At 48.2% G+C, this 23,459-nt stretch overlaps 1 protein-coding gene across 1 annotated transcript; it reads right to left on the reverse strand.

Moving 5' to 3' along the window:
• Positions 1 to 479: 479 nt before the first annotated feature.
• On the reverse strand, positions 480 to 3,358 carry LOC105060786 (disease resistance protein RPM1-like). Its single transcript, XM_010944622.2, has one exon. The coding sequence runs from the start codon at positions 3,318 to 3,320 to the stop codon at positions 630 to 632; it is 2,691 nt and encodes an 896-aa protein (XP_010942924.1). The 5' UTR covers positions 3,321 to 3,358; the 3' UTR covers positions 480 to 629.
• Positions 3,359 to 23,459: the final 20,101 nt, after the last annotated feature.

The following is a 23,459-nucleotide window of genomic DNA, read 5'->3' on the forward strand; positions in this document are numbered from 1 at the left end:
CTACCTGTGTCATAGCAGAGGGTGGGTGGAGGAACGGGTGGAAAGTTTGGTCAGCTGTTCAACTTGGCCAATTGCATCATTCAAGATTCATATGGCCAACCGTTGGTCACCATTTAGACACAATGTATGCATTCCATGCACCACACCACAGCCCGTTATGTCCACCTTTAAAAGCACAATTTCCTTTTTTTTTTTTTTTTTTGAAAACCTTGGAATCATTATGATCCAAGCCTTTTCCTCACAAAAGGACTGGTTTTTGGGCATGCCCAGTGATTTTGGGTTCTCCATGACTCAAGCCTCCTAAATTTTCATTGCTGCTTCTCATGTTCTTTATGGGATCGTCCGTTAATTTTGTTTGACAAGTTATATTTAAGAAATTAAAATTAATCATCATAGTAGGAACATGTTAATTAAATTAAGCATCATATTAATTATCAACTGGTATCGTTAGTCATGACAATGCAAACAATATCTCTGGACTAATTAAACACGATAAAAAAGGTGGCATCCGGTGCCTTATTACATTCCACGAAATGAGAAGCAAATCCTCCGCACACCAGAAGACAACATAGATTCTACACACACTCGGATGGCTTGGAACCATTGGCCTTGGCCTCTCACTTCCTCAGTCACTGCACCTGACGGTCGATGAGGCTGTCGCGGTCCCCTTCCATCTGGAGGTTGACACCGTCCTCCTTAGCCCGTCCTTTCCCGCACCACTTGATCCTTAGGCTCTCCACAATGGGCATCGCCATTCCTTTCACCATCACCAGTTTCAACTCACTGAGGCGCATGAGATGCATTGTTCTAAGCTTCAAGAACCCTCCCTTAGAGTGCAACTCCTCCCCCACGTATGCATCTTCGTGAAGCCGGAGCTCCGACAAGCTTGGAAGTTTCTCAAGGACAGGGAAAGGGTCATCCTTCAATTTGGTTCCACTGAGGACCATCTTGGCCAGGTTCTTCAACGACTCAATGTGACCGGGCAATTTCTCCATAACGAGGCCATGCAACTTTAGGCTTCGTAGCAGAGATGGCAGCTGGCTGGAGGATCCCATAGAGCTCATCAGATTGTCCTCTTTCGAGTGGGCTGTTAGAGATTGGAGGCGGCTCAGCTTCTGAATGGCAGTCCAGAAATGCCCTTCATTCTGCATGGTGAGCTGCGACACGCCCAGCCTTCGCAAGCGTTCCATCTGTGCTACCTCCTCTATGAAGCCAGCTTCAGCATTGGCCAGAACAAGAGTGCAAAGCTCTTTCAGTCCACAGATTCCTCTGGGCATCGATACGCCATTCCTTCTCGGAGAATAAACAGCAAGATACCGCAGTCGTTGAAGCTTGACGATTCCAGCAGGCAGCTCCACGATATACGAGTCTCGGAGATCCAGCATTTCAAGGTTTTGCAGCATACTCAGGGCCTCTGGGAGCCGAGCACGCTCAGTGCCCCTCAGGTTTAGGTACCTCAAATGTTGTAAGCGACTGCCGTGCGGCAAAAAATGAGAGCCTATATCTTGGCGCTCCACATCCAACACCCTTAACAACTTAGCAGATTTCAAACTGGACGACACAAAAACACTAAACAAGATCAGTGATCGAAGATGAGCAAAGCTTACATTTAGCGGGTGGCGCACATCACAATGGGTTGTTAGACGGCGGACTTTTTCAGTTGTGGGCCTTGGTGAGCTTGGTTTAAGGATTGAGTAAAAGAACTCCTCCTCCCTCGACTTTGAAATTATAATTTCGCGCATAATGTCATGAACTTTGCAGCTCTTTGCCTTTCCTGAAGGGTCGGTTTCTGTCACTTGGATCATGCTCCTCGTGACAAGCTCATCGAAGCATTCATCTGCCATGTCCTCCACCGTCATCGGAGGCTCCGCATTGAATAACCCTTCACCCATCCACAGCCTCACCAGACGACCGCGTCTGATGGGGTAGTCCTCTGGAAAGATGCTGAGGTACAGGAAGCACAATTTGAGATGGTAAGGTAGATCATCATAGCTGAGGCTCAGTATATGTTTTATTACTTCAAGGTTGGGGTGGGCATCTATTGCATGGCCAAGATTCTCATGCAATTTCGTCCATTTTTCGACCGTCTTAGGCCTGGTTATTGCCAGAAGGCCACCGATTGTCACAATGGCAAGCGGTAATCCCCCACACGTCTTCAGAAATTTTTCAGACACATCCTTGAAGTCTTGGGGGCAGGTTTCTGATGCGAAGGCTTTTTTGCAAAACAGGGTCCGAGAATCCTCCTCGCTCAAAGGTTGGAGATTGTACACAAGAGCCTCATTTTGTGGACAATAAAGAGAAGAGGCAGTAGCAGCAATCTGTGTATTTCGTGTTGTTATCACAACCCGGCTCCCGAGTTCATTATCAGGAAATGCAAGTTTTATGCTCTCCCATGCAGATATACTCCATAATTCATCCAAAACAATCACATACCTCTTATTTTGGAGATGGCCTCGGAGAATTTGAATGAGGCCATCCACGTTTGCTGCCTCTATCTCCCTTTGTTTCTTCGTTGCTCTTGTTTCTGTCGGAATATAAGGTCCCAGGAGGGAAGCAGAGACATGGTGGACCTCGATAGCAGTTGTTGGATCTTCCTCTTCTTGATCGAGGAGTTGTTGGATCATGTTTCTTAGCAGCATTTCGACATCGAATGTTTTCTGCAAAGTGAACCAAACATGGAAATCAAATTGTCCAGGCTTCCTCACCTCCGAGTTATCATAAACATTCTTAACAAGGGCAGTCTTGCCCATGCCACCCATGGCGACCACCGAAATTACTCGCAGGGACTTGCTTCCTTCCAGCAACCACTTGATCAAATCCTCTCGTGGCTTGTCGATGCCCACGAGGTCTTTTTCCTCGACGAAGAGAGCCGCTAGCTGTTTTAGATCCGGTGGCTCCCCTCTTTCCTCCACTGGTTCGACATGGAAGTGCGAACTTCTTTCGTCGGCCTGTTTAATTCTCTCCTTGATTTCTTGTAGCCGGTTGTAGATCTCGTGCTTCTCTCTACATTTCTTGATCTTCTCAACGATATCATCAATAAAGCCCTTGATGCCATGGCGGTGAGGCATGGCCATGTAAACTCTAGATTCATCCAGGAGGTCCTCGGTATCACAGGCCAAATCATTCACTTCTTTGACCCGTGCTCTCGCCTGAGCATCCGCATCCGCAAGGCGCACGAAGTCTTTCATTCTCTTGAGCTCGCGTTCGACGGACTGGACATCTTGACGCACCAGTTCGGGCATTTTCATCTCCGATGAGAGCGTGCTTATCAATTTTTTGATGAGGGTCATTGCCAGCTCCGTCACAATTTCCTCAGCCATCTCTCTCGCCTCCCAGGTGAAGGTAGGAGATGATTGAGATCTTGATTTAGAATTAAGGCTGCTATAGAGAGACTGGCACTCGATAATATATAAGAATAACTTTTGATTTCAATTCTAAAGAGCAAAAGGAAAAAGATGGATGCTTTTTTTTATTCCTCCAATACCAAAACCAAAAGAGAGATGGATGCCTGGCTTGCCTCACTAATCCAGCATACCAGGCGTAAAGAAATACTGTGACCCCAGCCTGGACCATTAAAGACGTGCTTAGACTCTTTATACCATTATTCTCAGGACTCCAGCAACAAAGCGAAGGAAAGAACATTCTATACGGGGGACTGTGAAGCTATTCGAGGACATACAAGCGATTAATTAATCACTTTACATATACCCATTACAACCCAAGGGTTCTTTATACACACACGCACGCACGCACACGCGCGCGCGCATATATATATATATATATATATATATATATATATAGTGGGAGAATTTCGTTGCAAGTGATTTATGCCATAGTTAGCAGAGACGCCAACATTGCAAAACCAGAGGAGAGAAATGTGACAGGAAGGGGTAGACTGGAATAGGGCTTCATAGATGGGCAAATGGATGGATACGACCAGCCCACAAAGAAGAATCTGAATGAATCATGGCTCAAGACCCATAACTCCCCCATCCACGACCACCCTGTCTAGTCCGTCCAGACGAACCCCATCTTAAAAATTACCAGCAACTTGAGTATGGTCGCAGGGACGCCATAGAGGTATGAGGTGGTGCTTCTCAACATCCACATCCTCTGCAAGTTCCATCATCCAGTTAATGTGTCACCATATTGCAGTGATTAGACTACCATGCACATGTTTCCCAATGGTAACACGAGCGTGGGGCATGAACCATAGGCTGGTGATCTAATGTGAACTTTAGGATGTTTGTGTAGGACTGGTTCAAACATGTTTGCTGGTAGAAAAAAAGGAAAGCATATCCATGACTATGGGAATAAAGAGATGCCTTCGAGGAGGCAAAGCGAAGGGATCACAAAGTAACAGTGTGTAAGAAGCTAGTTAGGAGCCCACAGGCCATTAAAAAGCTAGCTCGTACTTGTATGACAACGATATCATGCCAATTACTCAATTGATATTATTACCCTCCCTGTTAATGAGATGCTGTTGACTCCATGGTTGTATTCTTACAACTCTCTTCGAGAGCAAACATAGCTGAACCCTCAATCGTGAAAAAAAATATTCGTTGCAATGATGGTACCATATTAAATTTATAATAAATTAATAAAAAATTTTATATTTTATTAATTATCATGTATTACATTAATTATCATAGATAATATCCCACATTATCTCGTATATTTCATCCATTCTTAATTTTTTATTAGTTTGTTACAATGGTGACGTAATATCACTATTGCAACGAATATTTTCTCTCAATGGTGGTGAAATTTTTGCAAGTACCAATGTAGTTGATCACGTTGATGTCATCACTTAACTGGTATGCTTTATGTTATATATAGGGATACAAATGGGTCGAGCCACACGCAAACTATTCGAACTCGATTCGAGTCCAAAGTCGACTCGACTCGATTATTATCGAGCTCGAGTAACAAATAGTCAATTCGAAAACTCACAAATTTACTCAAATTTATATATATTTTTAATAATATTTTTTATTTATAATAATATATATTATTAGTAGATTAAGGCTCGATTTTTAATTTGAACTCGAGTTCGAGTATGGCTCGATTAATAGTTGAATCGAGTCGAGTCTATCTTGAGTTTTGCCTATTTTTCATTAAGTTGAGCTCAAATTTGAGATATTAAGGCTCGATTAATCTCGAGCTGAGTTTCAGATCTGAGTATTTTGAGTCAAATCGAACTCGAGTTTCTAACTACTTAACTTGACTCAGCTTGATTGCATCCCTAATTATGGGGGTAAGAAAGTCCCACCTCGGACTGACGATATATAACTTCAGATGGGTTGAGGTCGACTGACCTAGCTGACTTGACATATCACCAGAGGTCGACCTTGATTGATATAATAAGTAAGTTTGACCTTCAGCCCCTTCCAGATTTTTGAATACCATAATCATTGGAAACTACTAACGGCAAGCAGATAAGGCAATAGTCCACTCCCCAAATCTCGCCAAATCAAGGAAATGATATCGGATGTGTTGGGTATAAAATACCCACAGCCGGGACCCACGGCGGAACCGCCATCATCAGCACAGCTCCGCCCGGACTCCTACGGGAGCCGAGCTCCACCGCCATCAGCAAGCGCTGCTCCGCCCGGACTCCCACGGGAGCCGGACTCCGCCGCCAACATCAAAACAGCTCCGCCCGGACTCCTACGGGAGCCGGGCTCCGCTCTCAATATCAATTACTGGTAAGCTCAGTCCGGACTCCTACGAGAGCCGGACTTCACCCTTGACTTTGTTTGCAGCGCAGCTCCGCCCGGACTCCTACGGGAGCCGGGCTCCACCGACGACATCAGCACAGCTCCGCCCGGACTCCTACGGGAGCCGGGCTCTGCCACCATCAGCACAGCTCCGCTCGGACTCCCACGGGAGCCGGACTCCGCCGCCAACATCAAAACAGCTCCGCCCGGACTCCTACGGGAGTCGGGCTCCGCTCTCAATATCAATTGCTGGTAAGCTCAGTCCGGACTCCTACGAGAGCCGGACTTCACCCTTGACTTTGTTTGCAGCGCAGCTCCGCCCGGACTCCTACGGGAGCCGGGCTCCACCGACGACATCAGCACAGCTCCGCCTGGACTCCTACGGGAGCCGGGCTTTGCCGCCATCAGCACAGCTCCGCCCGGACTCCTACGGGAGCCGGACTCCGTCGCCGACATCAGAACAGCTCCTCCCGGACTCCTACGGGAGCCGGGCTCCGCTCACGACGGCTCCGACCATTGCCGAGCTTCAATCGACAGATCCACGCCCCCTGACAGGCCCTCAAAATGGCCGCGACCCTGCTCCACCTCCTGTGGCGGACTCCACGCAGTATCATCATTCCCTGACAAGCCGCAGCAGCCATAGCCGCCCTGCTCCACTTCCTGTGGCGGACTCCGCACAGCTCCATTATCCCCCTGGCAGGCCACAGTAACGGCCACGAACCTGCTCCACCTCCTGCGACGGATACCATGCGATTCTCCTGACGACGGACGCTGCTCCACCCCTCATAACGGATTCCACGTGGCAAGTCGAAGTGATACCCACGTGTCTGCTCCATTATCTTTCGCAATCAATTCCCCTGACCATGGGCGGCCCACTACCAGGCGGTTACAAACGTCGCCATCAGTCCGTTGCCTCCCCGCCTATAAAAGGGGGGACTCAGATACGTTATTGCTTAAGCTCTTTTGCCTTATCTCAAAACTCTGCTAAACTCTCCGTTCGAGCACTCCATTCTTGTTGAGGCAGAGAACTGACTTGAGCGTCGGAGGGTCTTGCCGGAGCAACCCCACCTCCGGTTTAGACTTCCCTTGCAGGTCCCGGCGGCGACCGCGGCTTCCTCAACTCCAGCTTCTCCGGCGCAGGCGGATTTTTGCACCAACAGGATTGGCGCTAGAGGAAGGGTCTGTGTCTTCGCAGCACCCTTGTTCTTGAAGGAGCGCTCAACGGAGCCACCTCCGGCCATCTCTCCGTCATCTACTCCTAATCCTCCCCCGCGAGACCGGCACCCGATGCCTCCGCGCAGGGCGTCCACCCGGCGGTCCACGGCCTCCGCGGCCAGATCTCAGGCTCCGGCCTCCCCTCCCGTTTCTCAGCCAGCTCCTCCTCCCCCTCCGGCGACGGCGGTCGGCGCGGAGCAGTTTGACTTACTGGCGCAGCAGGTCAAGGGCCTCGTCGAGGCCGTACAAGCGATGCAGCAGCAGCCGCCGCAGGCGTCAGCGCATCCGGAAGGGGCATCTCCGGAATGCGAGAACCCGGCGGTGGGGCGGGCCACCTGGGCTAGCCGCCCCGTCCTTCCCGAGAAGGCGAATCCAAGGGTGGAGAGCCCTCAATCGGACCACGACTCCACCCCTGGGAGATCCCTGCCCCCGTTCTGCCAAAGGACCCTCGAGACTCGAAGTCGAGAGGATTTCCTGGACCGGAGGCTCCAGGAGATGAACCGGCGGATCGAAGAACTCCGCCATGCGCCTCCCGCTTACGGTGAGGATATCTGCACTGACCCTCCCTTCTCCCAAATGATTATGCAGGAACCGATCCCGCCGAATTTCAAGCTCCCCCAGTTCGAAAGCTACGACGGGACGTCGGACCCGGTGGACCACCTGGAGGCCTTCCGAACGATGATGCTGCTTCATGGTGCCCCCGACGCCATCTTATGCCGGGCTTTCCCGTCTACTTTGAAGGGAGCAGCAAGAAACTGGTACTCGGCACTGAAGCCGGGTACCATCTTCTCCTTCGACCAAATGAGCCACCAATTCGTGGCCCATTTTGTCAGCAGCCGACGTCCCCGGAAAGGTTCGGAGTCCCTCATCAACATCAAGCAGAGGGAAGGGGAGTCCATACGGGCCTACATCAACCGCTTCAACATCGCGGCGTTGGAGGTTCGGAACTTGGACCAGTCGGTTGCCATGGCCGCCCTGAAAGGAGGCCTTCAGAAGAATGATCTCTTGTACTCCCTGGAGAAGAAGTACCCCAGGGATTTTGCTGATCTGCTGGCTCGGGCTGAAGGATACGCCCGAGCGGAAGAGGCCTTCAAAATGAAGGATGAAGAGACTGTGAGGGAGCGTCAGACGGGAGATTCTGGCAAGCCCGCAGTTGAGAAGAGGCCAAGGGAAGCCCGGCCTCGCTCCCGATCCCCTCCTGGGCACAAGCGCGCCCATACTCCACCCCGGGCACGCAGGCAGAGAAGCCCGGACAACAGGTTTCGGCGGGGTTCCCCGCCAGGGAAGTTCCGCAGCTACGCCCCCCTCAACGCCTCGAAGGCCCAGGTACTGATGGAGGTCAGGGAGCTGATCCCTAGGCCGGAGAGGATGCGCACGCACCCCGAGAAGCGCAACCCCAACAAGTTCTGTCTCTACCATCGCGACCACGGTCACGACACCGAAGAGTGTATCCAGCTCCAGGACGAGATCGAGGAGCTCATCCGGCGAGGTCGGCTTGACAGATTCATCCGCCGCAGGCCTGAGGGTAGAGGAGACCGACCAAGAGCCCTCCCACCGCCCGAACCACAGAAGAGGGAAGAGCAGCCCGGGGACCGGCCTCCTATCGGGACCATCGACTCCATCGCCGGAGGGCCTCAAGGAGGAGCGGGAGAACTGTAAATGTATTGCTTACTGTTTCATTTTGAATCTACTTTTCTTTCTAGCTAACGCACTCCTCCTGCTTAACGCGGATGTATTATGACTGGATATGACCTCTCCAAAAAACAACGGCCATGTCAGGAACAGGAGGAGAACCTCATCCTGACATGAGCAAAGTCAAAGGCCCAATTCTTTTAGACCGGATGGGGGGAGAGGCCTTACAACGCCCTAATGTGCCCCCACAGCCCTGTTAGGGACAGGAGGAAAACCTCGCCCTAACTTGAGCAAAGTCAAAGGCCCGGTTCTTTTAGACCGGATAGGGGGAGAGGCCTTACAACGCCCTAATGTGCCCCCACAGCCCTGTTAGGGACAGGAGGAAAACCTCGCCCTAACTTGAGCAAAGTCAAAGGCCCGGTTCTTTTAGACCGGATGGGGGGAGAGGCCTTGCAACGCCCTAATGTGCCCCCATAGCCATGTCAGGAACAGGAGGAGAACCTCGTCCTGACATGAGCAAAGTTGAAGGCCCGGTTCTTTTAGACCGGAGGGGGGAGAGGCCTTACAGCGCCCTAACGCGCCCCCACAAGCCAGGCTGATAACGAGAACCTCGCGCCGGCTCAAGCAAAATGGAAGATCCGGACTCCTACGGGAGTCGGGTTCCGCCGCCAGGAAAGCTTCACCCGGACTCCTACGGGAGTCGGGTTCCGCCGCCAAGGTAAAACTCCACCCGGACTCCTACGGGAGCCAGGTTCCGCCGCCAAGAAAGCTTCACCCGGACTCCTACGGGAGCCGGGTTCCGCCGCCAAGGTAAAACTCCACCCGGACTCCTACGGGAGCCGGGTTCCGCCGCCAGGAAAGCTTCACCCGGACTCCTACGGGAGCCGGGTTCCGCCGCCAAGGTAAAACTCCACCCGGACTCCTACGGGAGCCGGGTTCCGCCGCCAGGAAAGCTTCACCCGGACTCCTACGAGAGCCGGGTTCCGCCGCCAAGGTAAACTCCACCCGGACTCCTACGGGAGCCGGGTTCCGCCGCCAGGAAAGCTTCACCCGGACTCCTACGGGAGCCGGGTTCCGCCCCCCTACGGGAGCCGGGTTCCGCCCCCAAGAAAGACTTCGCCCGGGCTCCTAAGAAAGCCGGGCTCCATCCGCCACTTCGCCAGCAAGGGTTAAAAACGGTGGCGAGACTCGGCCACATGGCGAGATCGGATGGAAGGGAAGAGCCCTCTCCCACGACGACCTCTAAGCCAAACAAGCCAAACAACGAGAAAGGGTCAGCGAACGACAATATTGATGCTACGCGCGGACAAGGTAACACAAAATGCCTTTTTCTCATTTCCGATATATATACTACAGGGCCAGGACGGCCAGAAAAAGAGGGACAAAACGACAAGAAAAGAAATGGGGGGCAGCTACAAAAAGGGGGTGACTACAAAAGAACTCTAAGGAGGTCCTGCTCCCTCTAACATAGGGTGATCACCTCCATCCCCCGACCAGGACTGCCTCAGGGTCTCCACCATTTTCTCTAGTTCCTCCTTCTTTTGCAGCATATCCTGGAGCACCTGACGAAGTCGCCGGCTCTCAGCCTCCGCTTCCCGATGCCACTTCCGCAAAACTTCGGACTCCGCCTCTGCGTCCGCGACGGCCTTCCGCTCAAGCCCCAGCTGGATTTTTACTTGTTGGAGCTCAGCTGTCTTCTCCCCAAGGGAGACGGAAATTCCTTCGACAGTGCCTCTCAGGGCTCGGAGCTCTTCGTTATCTTGGGCGTTAGCAAGCTGCGCCCTAGTAACCAACTGCCTCTGGAGGCGAACCACCTCGTCCGCCGATCGATGGAATCTCCCCTTGAACTCCTCTACCTGTCGGCACCAGCTGGCCCGCTGCACATCGTGGCTCATCTCGGCATCTTGAAGCTGCTTCTGGAGGTCGGAAACTTTTTGTGACCATATCTGCTCGTCCCACGCTGTGAGCCGGGGTGAGTTCCCTTCCAGCTGGCCGATCCTCCTCTTGGCAGCCGACAGCTCCACTTTAAGGGCGCTGATCCTGGCTTCTTGAGCCCAAGTTCGGTCGCTAGCGCTCTTCGTGCATTCTTCGAGCTCCTTCGCAAAGTTCGCCTTCCTCCGGCTGTAGTCCATGATTGCCTTCACTTGGAGACTCCTGAAGTGGGCGGCCTCAGCGGTGGCCTCGGAATAGCATTTTTTCGCCTGGCGGAGCTCGCCCTCCGACTTTTTCAACTTCTTCGTCAGGTGGAGGACCTCCTTTTTTAGCCGTTGGATAGTTGACTTCAGCGGGACCCCCAGGGGCAAGGGAAATGCTTCGGCAGGACGCTGCCATCGGAAGATGCAAACGTCAGAGACCAACTCTTTACAAGAAGAAAGGCAGAAAAGAAGGGGCAGGGGAAGGAAAGGCGATCCTCAATAAAAAGTTCAACTTTATTGATTAATTTTGAAGACAAGCGGAAAGGAAATATGGCAACAAAAGAAAGATACAAGATCGGAGGTCTCAGACCTCGGAGGCTGGGGGTGGAGAGCTCGGCGCGGGGGGCGTGACTGCGTCAGCAGCAGACGAAGGGGCGGCCTCATCGTCAGACTCCTCCAAAAAGCCGAGACTAAGGTCGGGATATCTGCTGGCCACCCTCTCTCGGCAGAGCTCGAACCCCTTGGTGAACGCCTCCAGGCCGAACTGGACGTTCAGCTCCCTCATCTCCGCGGAGGTCTTGAACTCCTCCACTGCAAGGGTCCTGGCCTCCGAGACCAGAACCGGAGTTTGCTCGGTCAGATGGGCGACCTCGGCTTCCGCCTTCCTTGCCGACTCCTCCAAGCTTCGCCTCTCCTCCTCCTGGGCTCGCCTTTCCTCTTCCCGGTCTTGTCTCTCTCTCTCCAGGGCCTCCCGGAGGGCGGCCACCTCGGCCGTCTTCGCTTGAAGACGAGCAACCTCGTCTTGGCAGCGCTCCTCCGCCCGGAGGAGATCCCTTCTCATGCGGCCCGACGCCTCGACATAGGCGAAGAGCTGGTGCCCGATCTGCAAAGACAGATAGAGAATTACAACAAAGACCGAGGCAACCGTGCAAATAAAAACCGCTTACCTCAAGAAAGGACCCCAAGGTGTCCCAGGCCCGCTGCTCGGGATCGGCACGGTCGATCCTCTCCACGACATCGGACAGGATGCAACCATCGAGCAGCCGACGGATTAGAGCCTTGTCGTTGAAGGGGTTCTCCGATCCCCCCTCGGAGTAGATGGACTCGTCTGCAGTGGCTCGGTGGCTGCTCGGCCTACGGGCCACCGATTTTCTCCTCCTCCCCGCGGCGGGCGCCTCCACGGGGCGGACCTCCGGAATAGGGACCCCAGTCGGTGGGCTCCCTGGGAGAGCCCGGGGGGCCGCTGGCTCGGCATCCGAAGGAATGTCGATCGTCGGGGTCGCCTGGACGGGTGCGGCCAAGCTCGTCTCCTCCATCCTGGCCCTCTTCGCCGAGCCGGAAGTCATCGCGCCCTTCCTTTTCTGGGCTCTCATGGCCTTGACGAGCATCCGTGTGGCTTCGGCGTCCATTGCTAAAAAAAAAAAAAAAAAAAAAAAGGAAAAGAAAAGAAGAAGGAAAAAGCAGCACCAATCAGCCCGGAAAAAAAAAAAAAAAAAAAAAAAAAAAAAGAGAAGAAGAAAGAAAAGAAGAGGAAGAAAGAAAAAAGAGAAAGAGAAAAGAGGAAAAAGGAGAGAGAAAGGAAGAGAGGGAAGAAGAAAACAAGAAAAGGAAAGATGTATACTTGCTGGGTCTTAAGGGCTCAGGCCGATGTTGAAGAGAAGCGGCTCCCTCAGTAGGTTTGGAAGGGAAGGAGCGGGGTAACTCAGGAGCTTCTGGGCGGCCTGAAGGTCGTCCTCTCCCAGGCTGGGAGCCCGACGGACGGAGTCCCTCAGAGACCCCCAAGGGGGCAGGCCCAATTCCAAGGTCGGACAGTAAATGAAGAGAAATTTTCCCTTCCAGTTGTGAATCGAAGAAGGGGCGCCCTTCAGCAACCTCTTCTTACCAAACTGGGGGGAGAAGTACCACCAATCCTTCGCTGAAAGATGGCGTTTGAAAGTGTAGAAATGTCTGAACAGAGAAAGGGAAGGCTGGACCTCGGCTATGTGACAGAGGGAGAGAAACCCTATCAAAAACCTAAAGAAATTCGGGGCGACAGAAGCGAGAGAAATGTCTAAGAAACGAAAGAAGGCGGCAACAAAAGCTGGAAGCGGAAGCCGGAGTCCGGCACGGAATGCCTCCTGGTACAAACAAAAGCGATCAGGAGGGGGAGCGCTGGCCCGGTCGGAGGGGCCAGGAAGCTCCAGATCGTACTCTGAAGGGACCCCGTACCGAGCCCTTATCAGGAGAAGTTCGTCCGGAGTCGACGAACAAGGAATGGCGCCCGGTGCGAAGACCGGGCGAGACCCTGCCCCAAGCACGGGTTCGTCCGCAGAGACAGGGGCCTGGGGGTTCGAAGCAGAAGAACTCCCAGAGCTTACGGGGGCAGAAGAATCGGAAGACATTTTTTTTTGGGAGAGAACCTAAAGGGCCCTAGAAAAGCAAGCCGAGAAAGGAGGGGGACACCGGAAGTCAACTCAGGAGAGGACACGAAAGAAGTGTAAGGAGGAGAGAACCCTAAGCGGTAAGAAGAAGAAGGTGGGCACTAACCTATCTTGCTCTGAGGGCCTGGGGAGCGAGAAGCGGAAGGCGCCTACGGCTCGAGAGGGCATTCGCTAGAGCAGACTCTCGGGGAGATGACAGACGCCAGCAAGAAATCAGAAGCGGAGTGGGGCGTCTGAAGGGGGGAGGACGGGTTTAAATAGACCCTGGGATCCGGCGCCATAATGATCTCGAATCCCCCCAGGCCGGTCCGCATCCGACACGTGTCCCACTCCCCGTGGCAGACGGCTGAAGGCGGCTGGCGGTTGGCAGGGCCATAATTGCATCGTACCTAGGCCAGCGTACCTGCGGGGTCTTCGAAGCGTCCCTTCGTACCGCCCCAATTCAAAAAGACTCCGGCATGCGCTCATTTAATGCCAAAATATCTGGGAGCGGCAGGGCGCGGGATTCGAAGGGACGGTTCCGGCTGTACTTCTATGTACTTCCTTCATTTGAAATTCAAAACTCGGATGTAGGGGGACTGGTGTTGGGTATAAAATACCCACAGCCGGGACCCACGGCGGAACCGCCATCATCAGCACAGCTCCGCCCGGACTCCTACGGGAGTCGGGCTCCACCGCCATCAGCAAGCGCTGCTCCGCCCAGACTCCCACGGGAGCCGGACTCCGCCGCCAACATCAAAACAGCTCCGCCCGGACTCCTACGGGAGCCGGGCTCCGCTCTCAATATCAATTGCTGGTAAGCTCAGTCCGGACTCCTACGAGAGCCGGACTTCACCCTTGACTTTGTTTGCAGCGCAGCTCTGCCCGGACTCCTACGGGAGCCGGGCTCCACCGACGACATCAGCACAGCTCCGCTCGGACTCCTACGGGAGCCGGGCTCTGCCGCCATCAGCACAACTCCGCCCGGACTCCCACGGGAGCCGGACTCCACCGCCAACATCAAAACAGCTCCGCCCGGACTCCTACGGGAGCCGGGCTCCGCTCTCAATATCAATTGCTGGTAAGCTCAGTCCGGACTCCTACGAGAGCCGGACTTCACCCTTGACTTTGTTTGCAGCGCAGCTCCGCCCGGACTCCTACGGGAGCCGGGCTCCACCGACGACATCAGCACAGCTCCGCCCAGACTCCTACGGGAGCCGGGCTCTGCCGCCATCAGCACAGCTCCGCCCGGACTCCTACGGGAGCCAGACTCCGTCGCCGACATCAGAACAGCTCCGCTCGGACTCCTACGGGAGCCGGGCTCCGCTCACGACGGCTCCGACCATTGTCGAGCTTCAATCGACAGATCCACGCCCCCTGACAGGCCCTCAAAATGGCCGCGACCCTGCTCCACCTCCTGTGGCGGACTCCACGCAGTATCATCATTCCCTGACAAGCCGCAGCAGCCATAGCCGCCCTGCTCCACTTCCTGTGGCGGACTCCGCACAGCTCCATTATCCCCCTGGCAGGCCACAGTAACGGCCACGAACCTGCTCCACCTCCTGCGATGGATACCATGCGATTCTCCTGACGACGGACGCTGCTCCACCCCTCATAACGGATTCCACGTGGCAAGTCGAGGTGATACCCACGTGTCTGCTCCATTATCTTTCGCAATCAATTCCTCTGACCATGGGCGGCCCACTACCAGGCGGTTACAAACGTCGCCATCAGTCCGTTGCCTCCCCGCCTATAAAAGGGGGGACTCAGATACGTTATTGCTTAAGCTCTTTTGCCTTATCTCAAAACTCTGCTAAACTCTCCATTCGAGCACTCCATTCTTGTTGAGGCAGAGAACTGACTTGAGCGTCGGAGGGTCTTGCCGGAGCAACCCCACCTCCGGTTTAGACTTCCCTTGCAGGTCCCGGCGGCGACCGCGGCTTCCTCAACTCTAGCTTCTCCGACGCAGGCGGATTTTTGCACCAACAGGATGTATCACATCCATTAAGGCAGAAATAGCACTTCGAGGCACTCCTCTCTTTTCATAGTGCCTCAAATCTAGGTCTATAAATGGAGATTCATAGGGGAGCCTTAAGGTAAGCACATGATATCCCTCATGCTCACTCTTTCTTATCTATTTCAGATTTCTGACTTAAGTATCGGAGGATCCTCGTTGGAATCAACTTCGACCTGAAACTTCTTTTACGGGTACTGTCACTGTTGTCCTATCATCACCGCCCATCTCCAACCAATTCAATCTAAGCCAGAGAATCTATAGCAACAGACTGGTGCTAGAGGAAGGACTCAAATCCCTTTTTTCAGAAAGGAGCAAGAAGCCAAACTCCATGACGCCATGTAGAGGGACCTCATCGCATCACTCTAATGCCGCAACTTCTAGGCCGATTGAAAACTCGACCAACACCCATGCTCAAACGAAAGCATCACCTCTGTTGCTCTAGCCAGTTGGAGTAGACCCTGATTAGTTCAATTTGCTAGTTCAGCATGTATGAGATTTGACCACTATGGTCCAGACGATGTAGGGAGCTGATCTCGCACCGTGAGAGCCGCCTTAACTGAAACCACCTCAACCACCCCTACACAGCCCAGAGTGGCGAAAGCAGACCCAGCATAGTTGGCCTGGGAGTCCTGAAAGGAGGAAGATATGATCTCCAACTCTCTGATCTGGTCAAGACTCTACTCCAATCCAATATCCATCGTGACACTCAGAGGCCTATTTCACTCAAGATGTTGACATTGACCATAGGCTATGAGAGATGAATCAGTGGATTGAGGCATTGCGTAATCAAGCCCCATCTTAGAATGATGGGTTTGATTTCAATACTGACCCACCTTTTAGTGTGAGGATCATGCAAGAACCAATTTTTGGCCACTTCAAAATACCACAGCTAGAGACCTATGATGGGTCTACCAACCCAATATGTCACTTAGAGAGCTTCAAGCCTATAATGCTCCTGCATGGGGCATTTGATCATGGGATTTTGTGCCGAGCCTTTCCCTCTACATTAAAAATATGGTTCGATACTGGTGCTTAAGTCTGAAGTAGGACTCCATCCACTCATTCAATCAGTTTAGTAGATCATTTGTGGCCCACTTCATAAGCAGCAAGAAGTAGCATCGAGGATCTGATTCCTTGGTCAATATTAAATAGAGGGAAGGAGAATTCCTCGGGTCCTACATGAGCCATTTCAATATGACCATGCTTAAAGTATGTGATCTGGACTAATCGGTTGCCAAGACCATCTTAAAAGATGGACTCTAGGAGGAGAGGTATCCAAAAGATTTTACTGACATGTTAGCTCGGACAGAGAAGTATACTCATACCGAGGAGGCCTTCGAGCTACATGGTTCATCGATGGATGCTACCATTGAAGAAAAAAAAGAGAAGAAGATTGGAAGTTCTTGCCCAAGCAAGAGGATCATCAGAAAGGTTAGCAATGATATAGGACTCCACCCTAATGATGGTGATCCAGAACTCCTCTCCACAACCAACGACCTAGGAGTCCTCCTAGGGCCCAGCAGCACATGTCATTGCCGAGATTCACCAACTACACTCCCTTGAATGCCCCAAGGGAATAGATACTAATGGAGACAAGGGAGCAACTTTCAAGAGCGAGAAGGACATGGTTTAGGCTAGGTTAGCATGATCCTAAAAAGTATTACCTTTATCACTGTGACCACGATCACAACATCGAGAAATGCATCCAGCTTCAGGATGAGATTAAGGAATTCATCTGACATGGACGACTAGACCACTTCATCAAATAGAGGAGGGAGCAATGCGAGGCTTTGTCAGGACCACCCTAACCGCCAACACCACCTCGAAAAGAAGAAGCTATGGATAGCTGACCGACGGTCGGAGTGATAAATGCCATCACTAGGGGCAGCATGGTGGTGGATCTGAGAGATTTAGGGAGCTTATCAAGAGGTAGAAGAGCAAAGGAGTTATCACCTTCTATGAAGAAGATGTGCAAAGGATCCAATTTTCGCATAATCATGTGGTGGTTATAGCTTTAAATATTATAAATTATGATGTATGCCGCATCTTGATAGATAATAAAAGCTTGACCAATGTATTATTTTATAATACCTTCTTTAAGATGTGAAATCTCTTTGAATCAGTTAGGAAGACTCGATTCCCTATTTGTGGGGTTCACTAGAGATGCTGTGCCTATCGAGGGAGTCATCACCCTATGGGTCATCGCAGGTTGGGCACCTCGACAATCCACGATCCAAATCAATTTCTTAGTGGTTAGAACTTCCTTGGCATATAATGTGATCCTCAGACAGCAAAGATTAAATGCCCTTCAGGCTGTGGTGTCGACATTCCATCTTCTGATAAACTTTTCAACAAAACAAGGGGTCGAAGAGATTTGGGGAGACCAGACCTTGGTGCAGCAGTGCTACGCAGTTGCCCTTCAAGGAATTAGGCCATCTAATATTCTTCCTATCGAAGGATTGGACACTTGCGATGAGCTAGCTGAGGAGCATGATAAGCTCATGGAAGATCTCATCCAGATCCCTTTGGAGGATGGAAATGTGGAGCATGCAGTTTGGATAGGGTCAAACCTAGACGAGATAACCAGAAATCACCTCACTTCCTTTTTACAGAAAAAGCCAATATCTTCGTCTGGTCATCTACTGACATGTCGTGTATTGAACCTAAAATTATAATGCATCAGCTGACGTGGACCTAGCACATTGACCTATCAAGCAAAAGAAGTGAAGCTTCACCCCAGAACGACAAGGGGCGATCATCAGAGAAGTGGACAAGCTGTTAAGTATTGGGTTTATCAGAGAGGTGATCTATCCGGACTGACTAACAAATGTGATCTTTGTAAAAAAGATGAATAAAAAATAGTAGATCTGTATAGACTTCATGGATCTAAACAAAGCTTGTCTAAAAGATAGCACCCACTACCTCGGATCGATCAACTCATGGATGTTACTTTAGACCACGAGCTCTTCATCTTCATGGATGTCTTCTTTGACTATAATCAAATCTAGATAGCATCCGAAGATGGAGAGAAAATCTCTTTTGTCACTGATCGAAATCTTTTTTGTAATAAGATTATGTCTTTTGGCCTAAAAAATATAGGTGCTACTTACTAGCGGCTAATAAATAAGATCTTCAAAGATCAGATTGGTTGGAATATGGAGGTGTATATAAATGATATGCTGATAAAAAATCAGGCCTCAGACAACCACATCGATGATCATAGAGAGATCTTCACTACCCTCTGTAAATATCAAATGAAATTGAATCTAATGAAGTACGCTTTTAGAGTCACCATGGGAAAGTTCCTTAGATTTATGGGCTTTCCTTGAGGCATAGAAGCTAATCTAGAGAAGATTCAGATAGTGCAAGAAATGAACCCTCTGAAATCAATAAAAGAGGTCCAACACCTCACTGGCAAAATGACTACCCTAAATCGATTTATCTCCAGGTCAGCTAAATGGTGTCTATCCTTCGTCAGCATTCTCAAGCATCTGAAGGACTTCCAATGGATCGAGGAGTGCCAGCAAGCATTTGAGGAACTAAAAAGATACTTCGGCTGTGCTTTGCTTCATAGCAAACCTAAACCTGATGAGGAGCTGTATCTCTATTTGGCAGTTTCACCCACGACCATAAGCTCAATCCTCAGTTGCGAGGAAGATAGGATTCCTAGGCTGATCTAGTATATCAGGAAAATCCTTCGTGACACATAAACCAAGTACATAAGACTTAAGAAGATGATTTTCACACTTGTTACCTCTGCTAGGAAGCTTCGACCCTATGTTTAGGCTCACACCATAGTACTTCTTGCTAATCAATCCCTGAGGTTTGTGTTGCATTGGTCGAATACATCGGGTCAAATAGCTAATTTGTTAATAGAGCTTTCAGAGTTCAACGTGAAGTTTCAGCCTCAACCCTCTCTAAAAGCATAAGTGCTAGTAGACTTCATCCTAGAATGCACCATCCTTAAGGAAAGGCCTACAAAAGCTAATCTGTCACAAGAAGATCTGTAAAAGAAGAATATGAAGAACCATGGACCATGCATGTGGATGGATCGTCAAGCTCTACCAGGTTAGGAGCAAGTTCGATTCTTGCAAGATCAGGGGAAGTGTTGCAGAATTTACCTTACACTTTGAATTCTCAACCACTAACAATGAAGCTGAGTACAAAGCCTGACCATTAGACTTAAAATAGCCAAGGAATAGGGAGTGAGTCATCTGAAAGTTGCAGTGACTCACAATTGATGATTGGCCAAGTTAGAGGTGATTATGAAGTCAGGAAGAAAAATATGAAGAGATATCTATGAAAGGTAAAGGACTTAATCTCTACATTCACAAACTTTGATATCCAGTAGGTATCGAGGTTAGAAAATTTTTGAGCCAACCTATTGTCCAAATTAGCAACCTTTGTGCCAGAAGATCTAAACAAAGAATCCTTCTATGAAATAATGAGGAGACCTAGCATGGAGGAGCCTGTCTCGATGTTGTAAGTGGATGACGAGCCGAGCTGGATCGACCCACTAGCCTGCTACCTCAAAGATGGAATGCTGCTGGTGGACCAGAAGGAGTCTCAGAAGATACGACACTAGACATCTCGCTAAATTCTCTATGAAGATAAGTTATATAAAAAGTCATTCTCTCTACCTCTCCTCAAATGCCTATACCTATTCGAAGCTAATTATGAATTTTGAGAAGTGCATGAGCAGATATACGGGAACCATCTGGGGGCAAATCATTAACCTATAAGATACTTTGACAGAGATACTACTGGCCTATGAAGTAGGATGTTGTTGATCTAATTAAAAGATGCGATTGGTGTCAGCAAAATGCCAACATCTAGCACGACTACCTACATTGCTAACCCCTATAGGTGCACCTTGGCCTTTTGTATAGTGGGGGATGGACATTCTTGGACCATTTCCTCAAGCATCAGGAGAATGAAAGTTCCTACTAGTCGCTATCGATTATTTTACCAAATCAGTGGAGGTCGAACCACTAGCCCCCATCACCAAGGCAAAGGTGAAGGATTTCGATTGGAAGTCTATTGTGTGCCAATTTAGTCTACTTCAAGTGCTGATTACAGATAATAACTGACAGTTTATTGATGCCTAATTTGCTGAATTATACCAAGAACTAGCCATCTCACATCATGTTACATCGGTAGGTTGTTGGAAATTGTGTCTCAAAGTCAATCATCAATTTGTTGATGATTGTACTCACATTTGTAAATTATATATGAATTTTTATTAATAAAAATTATTTGATTTTTTTTATCTCATTTTGTCCATCTTATTTGAACTCGTGTTGTGATGAAGTCCTTAAGATAATATTTAATCGACAAAGGAGGATTTATCATTTAGTCTTTAAAACGTATTCACGATCAAATGATATACTGTTAATAGGACGATAGCAATATCAAATATAGGTCATTGCATGTCATATAGCTTAGTTGTCCTCTTAACCAAGGAGTGTGGAGACACTGGTATGGCATGCAGATGAAATATAGAAGTACATTCACACTGAACGTGACCATTTGTCGAGTACTCTGCTATCAAGAGTAGCTCATAAAAGGTATGGATATAAGTGTCCCTCTGATCGGAGATCACCATGGTGACTTATAAGCAACTCACTATACTTTGGTACCAGATTATCTAAATTTTTAATTCAATGACCAAATATTTTTGAGTGCAGTCAAGTACTTATCAAGTCGGTGAATGAGTTAAGATGAGATTGATCCCTTCGAATAAGTAAGAGTTAATGCATCAGTATATTTTAATTTAGTAATATCTTGATTAGGATAATTCATGTGATGGATTTGAAAAGTTGAAATACAATGTGGTCAACTATATTAAGGGTTGACAGTTAAACCCTAGGTTACCTTGAGCATTTGGATCAAAGAGATGAATTATACGGTAACTATACGCCAGTACGTTCTAGAATATTGCTTTATAATCTTTTGATCTATTCAGATGTCAGATTCTATTGCTAGATGGTTACATTAATTAGTATAGGAAGTTGTTCCTATGCTATCGGTTTAGGTTCGAACTTATGGGGTCACATACATTAGAAGATTCGATCTGATCTGATGGCTGAAGAGTCCCATTGGATTGAAACTCTGATGAAGAGTCCCACTGGACTGAAACTCTAGAGGAGAGTCCCACTGAATTGGGACTCTGCTATTAATAGAGGATTTATTAGTAATTAGATTGCTAATTGACTCAATTTAATTAAGCAAAGAGTTTTGGATTAAGTCTAATTGAATTATATTCAGTTTGACTTAGATTGTATTTGATTTGCTCAAACCTAATTACAAGAAAAACTTATTTTTGATTTGATCAGGACTTGGACTTAGTTAATTTTTAATTGGGTTAGAAATTTATTAAGGTGATTGGGTTTCTAATTAGATTAAGTTCCTTCCTCTCATTGGGTTCAAACCAGATTTAATTTGATTTGAAATCAAATTGAAAATGAAGAGTTCCAGCCAGCAGGGACTCTCTCTCCCTTGTGCCACCCTGGACCACACCTTTCTTCTCAATGCTAAAAATATTTTTGCATAAGATTTTTGGGTGTGAGAAGAGAGGACACAGATAGGGTGGGTGACAAGCATGATAAGTCATGATCCTTATCTCCTTCCTAATTTGAATGCGATCTGAATTAGAGATAAGGAGATAAGAAGGAAAGAGATCCGTTATGTTTGGAAAGAAGAGTGGCACCAAATAATTTTTTTTTTATTTTCTTTGAAGAGTTTGTTGGTGTGAGAAAGACTTGATTTCTTTCTCATGCCATCACCTATTATTGAAAAAATTAGGATGCCACATATGGATGTGGCGTGGAGTTTTTGGTGCCATCCTTCTTGACCCAAAACCCTAATGCCCAACTATTTAAAGAGGGGTCAATAGTTGGATGCCCCATAAGTTTTTTTGATTGAATTTTGTTTCTCCTCAAAATCTTTCTCTTTTCTCTCCTTCCTCCGTAGATTCTTCTTCTACTTTGGAGTGTCTAAGAGATCAAAAAAAGAAGAAGAAGTTCAGCCTTTGAAGATCTCTACGAGCTAGCACTTCTGAGGAGCCTGATCAGCATCTGTTCTTCATATGGATGATCTATAGTGGCTGGACTCCTTAGTGTAACTGTGAGCAATCTGAAGAAACTCTTTCCCATGTGAGATACTTATGGAGATCAGTAACCCACACTTCGGTAATAAATTTTGAACTCGTTAGACTAGTTTTGATAGATCAAAGGATTAGATCTAGTATACAGCATTGATTAGATCGATGTGGATTTTTTTATTTTAAATCTTAAATTTATATTAAATCATATGATAGATCTTGGCATGGTAGTTTAGATTGGATCTTATGCATATAAAATAGGTTAAAATATTTAATCTTAGAAGATTCGCTGTAAAAATTTTAAAATTATATGTATAGAACTGTCAGTATTTTTTTCAATTGATACCAGAGTTAGGTTCGTTATGATATAATTTCTTATATCTTTATATTTGATTATATATTTTTTAGATTAGATCTAAATAAATTTTATTTTAGATCTAATTTTTGATCCATCTTGTACATGTTAGATTAGATGATCTGAGTAGCAAAGTATTTGGATTGAATAATCACCAGACCGTTGGGTCATAAGAGCAAGTAGGGTTACATGACCCTCTCCTCCCATTCAATGGGATGCTCTTATGGCATGTAGGGGTGCTACTGTGAGGTCCCATGAAGAAGTAAGCAAAAAGAAAAACTTACTTTTTTACAAAATCTTAGATCTTGAAATCTTAAGATTTGTTGTATGTGATACAAATTATAAAGAAAAGTAATTACATCTAATCTTAATAATCAAAATTATGAAAATTTAGATGTGATCTAAAAGATTTTATGATTTAATGTAAAAAATTTATATGAGAAATAGTTTCAAAACTTAACCTAAACCCATGTTAATATCGAAACTTAATTAAGAATTTAGTATAGAATTGATTACATCTAGAATTATATTTAAGATATAATGACATTACATAAAATATGGGAGCATGGATTAGCCAAAATTAGGTCCTCTTAATTAGGTTAGAGCTAAGGTTAGAATAAAAGAGTTAATGGACCATATAAAAAAATTGATTAAATCTAACCAAATATTGAATTAGATTAAATCAAGATTTCTCTTGAACCAATATAATAGTTGTAGATGGTCAAGTCTCTATCTTTGGTTAGATCAAATGGATCTTGATTGTAGCTTAGTGGTTGAACCCGAATCATTAAATTGGTTAAATCGAAATTAATTAATCAATTAATATTTAAGATAAGTTTGGCATCTTGACCGATGGTTTTAAATTGGGAGTGGCTTATCTGACT

The sequence above is a fragment of the Elaeis guineensis genome, chromosome 1, assembly GCF_000442705.2.
Source record: "Elaeis guineensis isolate ETL-2024a chromosome 1, EG11, whole genome shotgun sequence".
In the NCBI taxonomy this organism is placed as follows: Eukaryota; Viridiplantae; Streptophyta; class Magnoliopsida; order Arecales; family Arecaceae; genus Elaeis; species Elaeis guineensis.

Excerpts from the sequence above, each read along its gene's own strand:
- LOC105060786 (XM_010944622.2), bottom strand. The coding sequence starts at position 3,320 with ATGGCTGAGGAAATTGTGACGGAGCTGGCAATGACCCTCATCAAAAAA.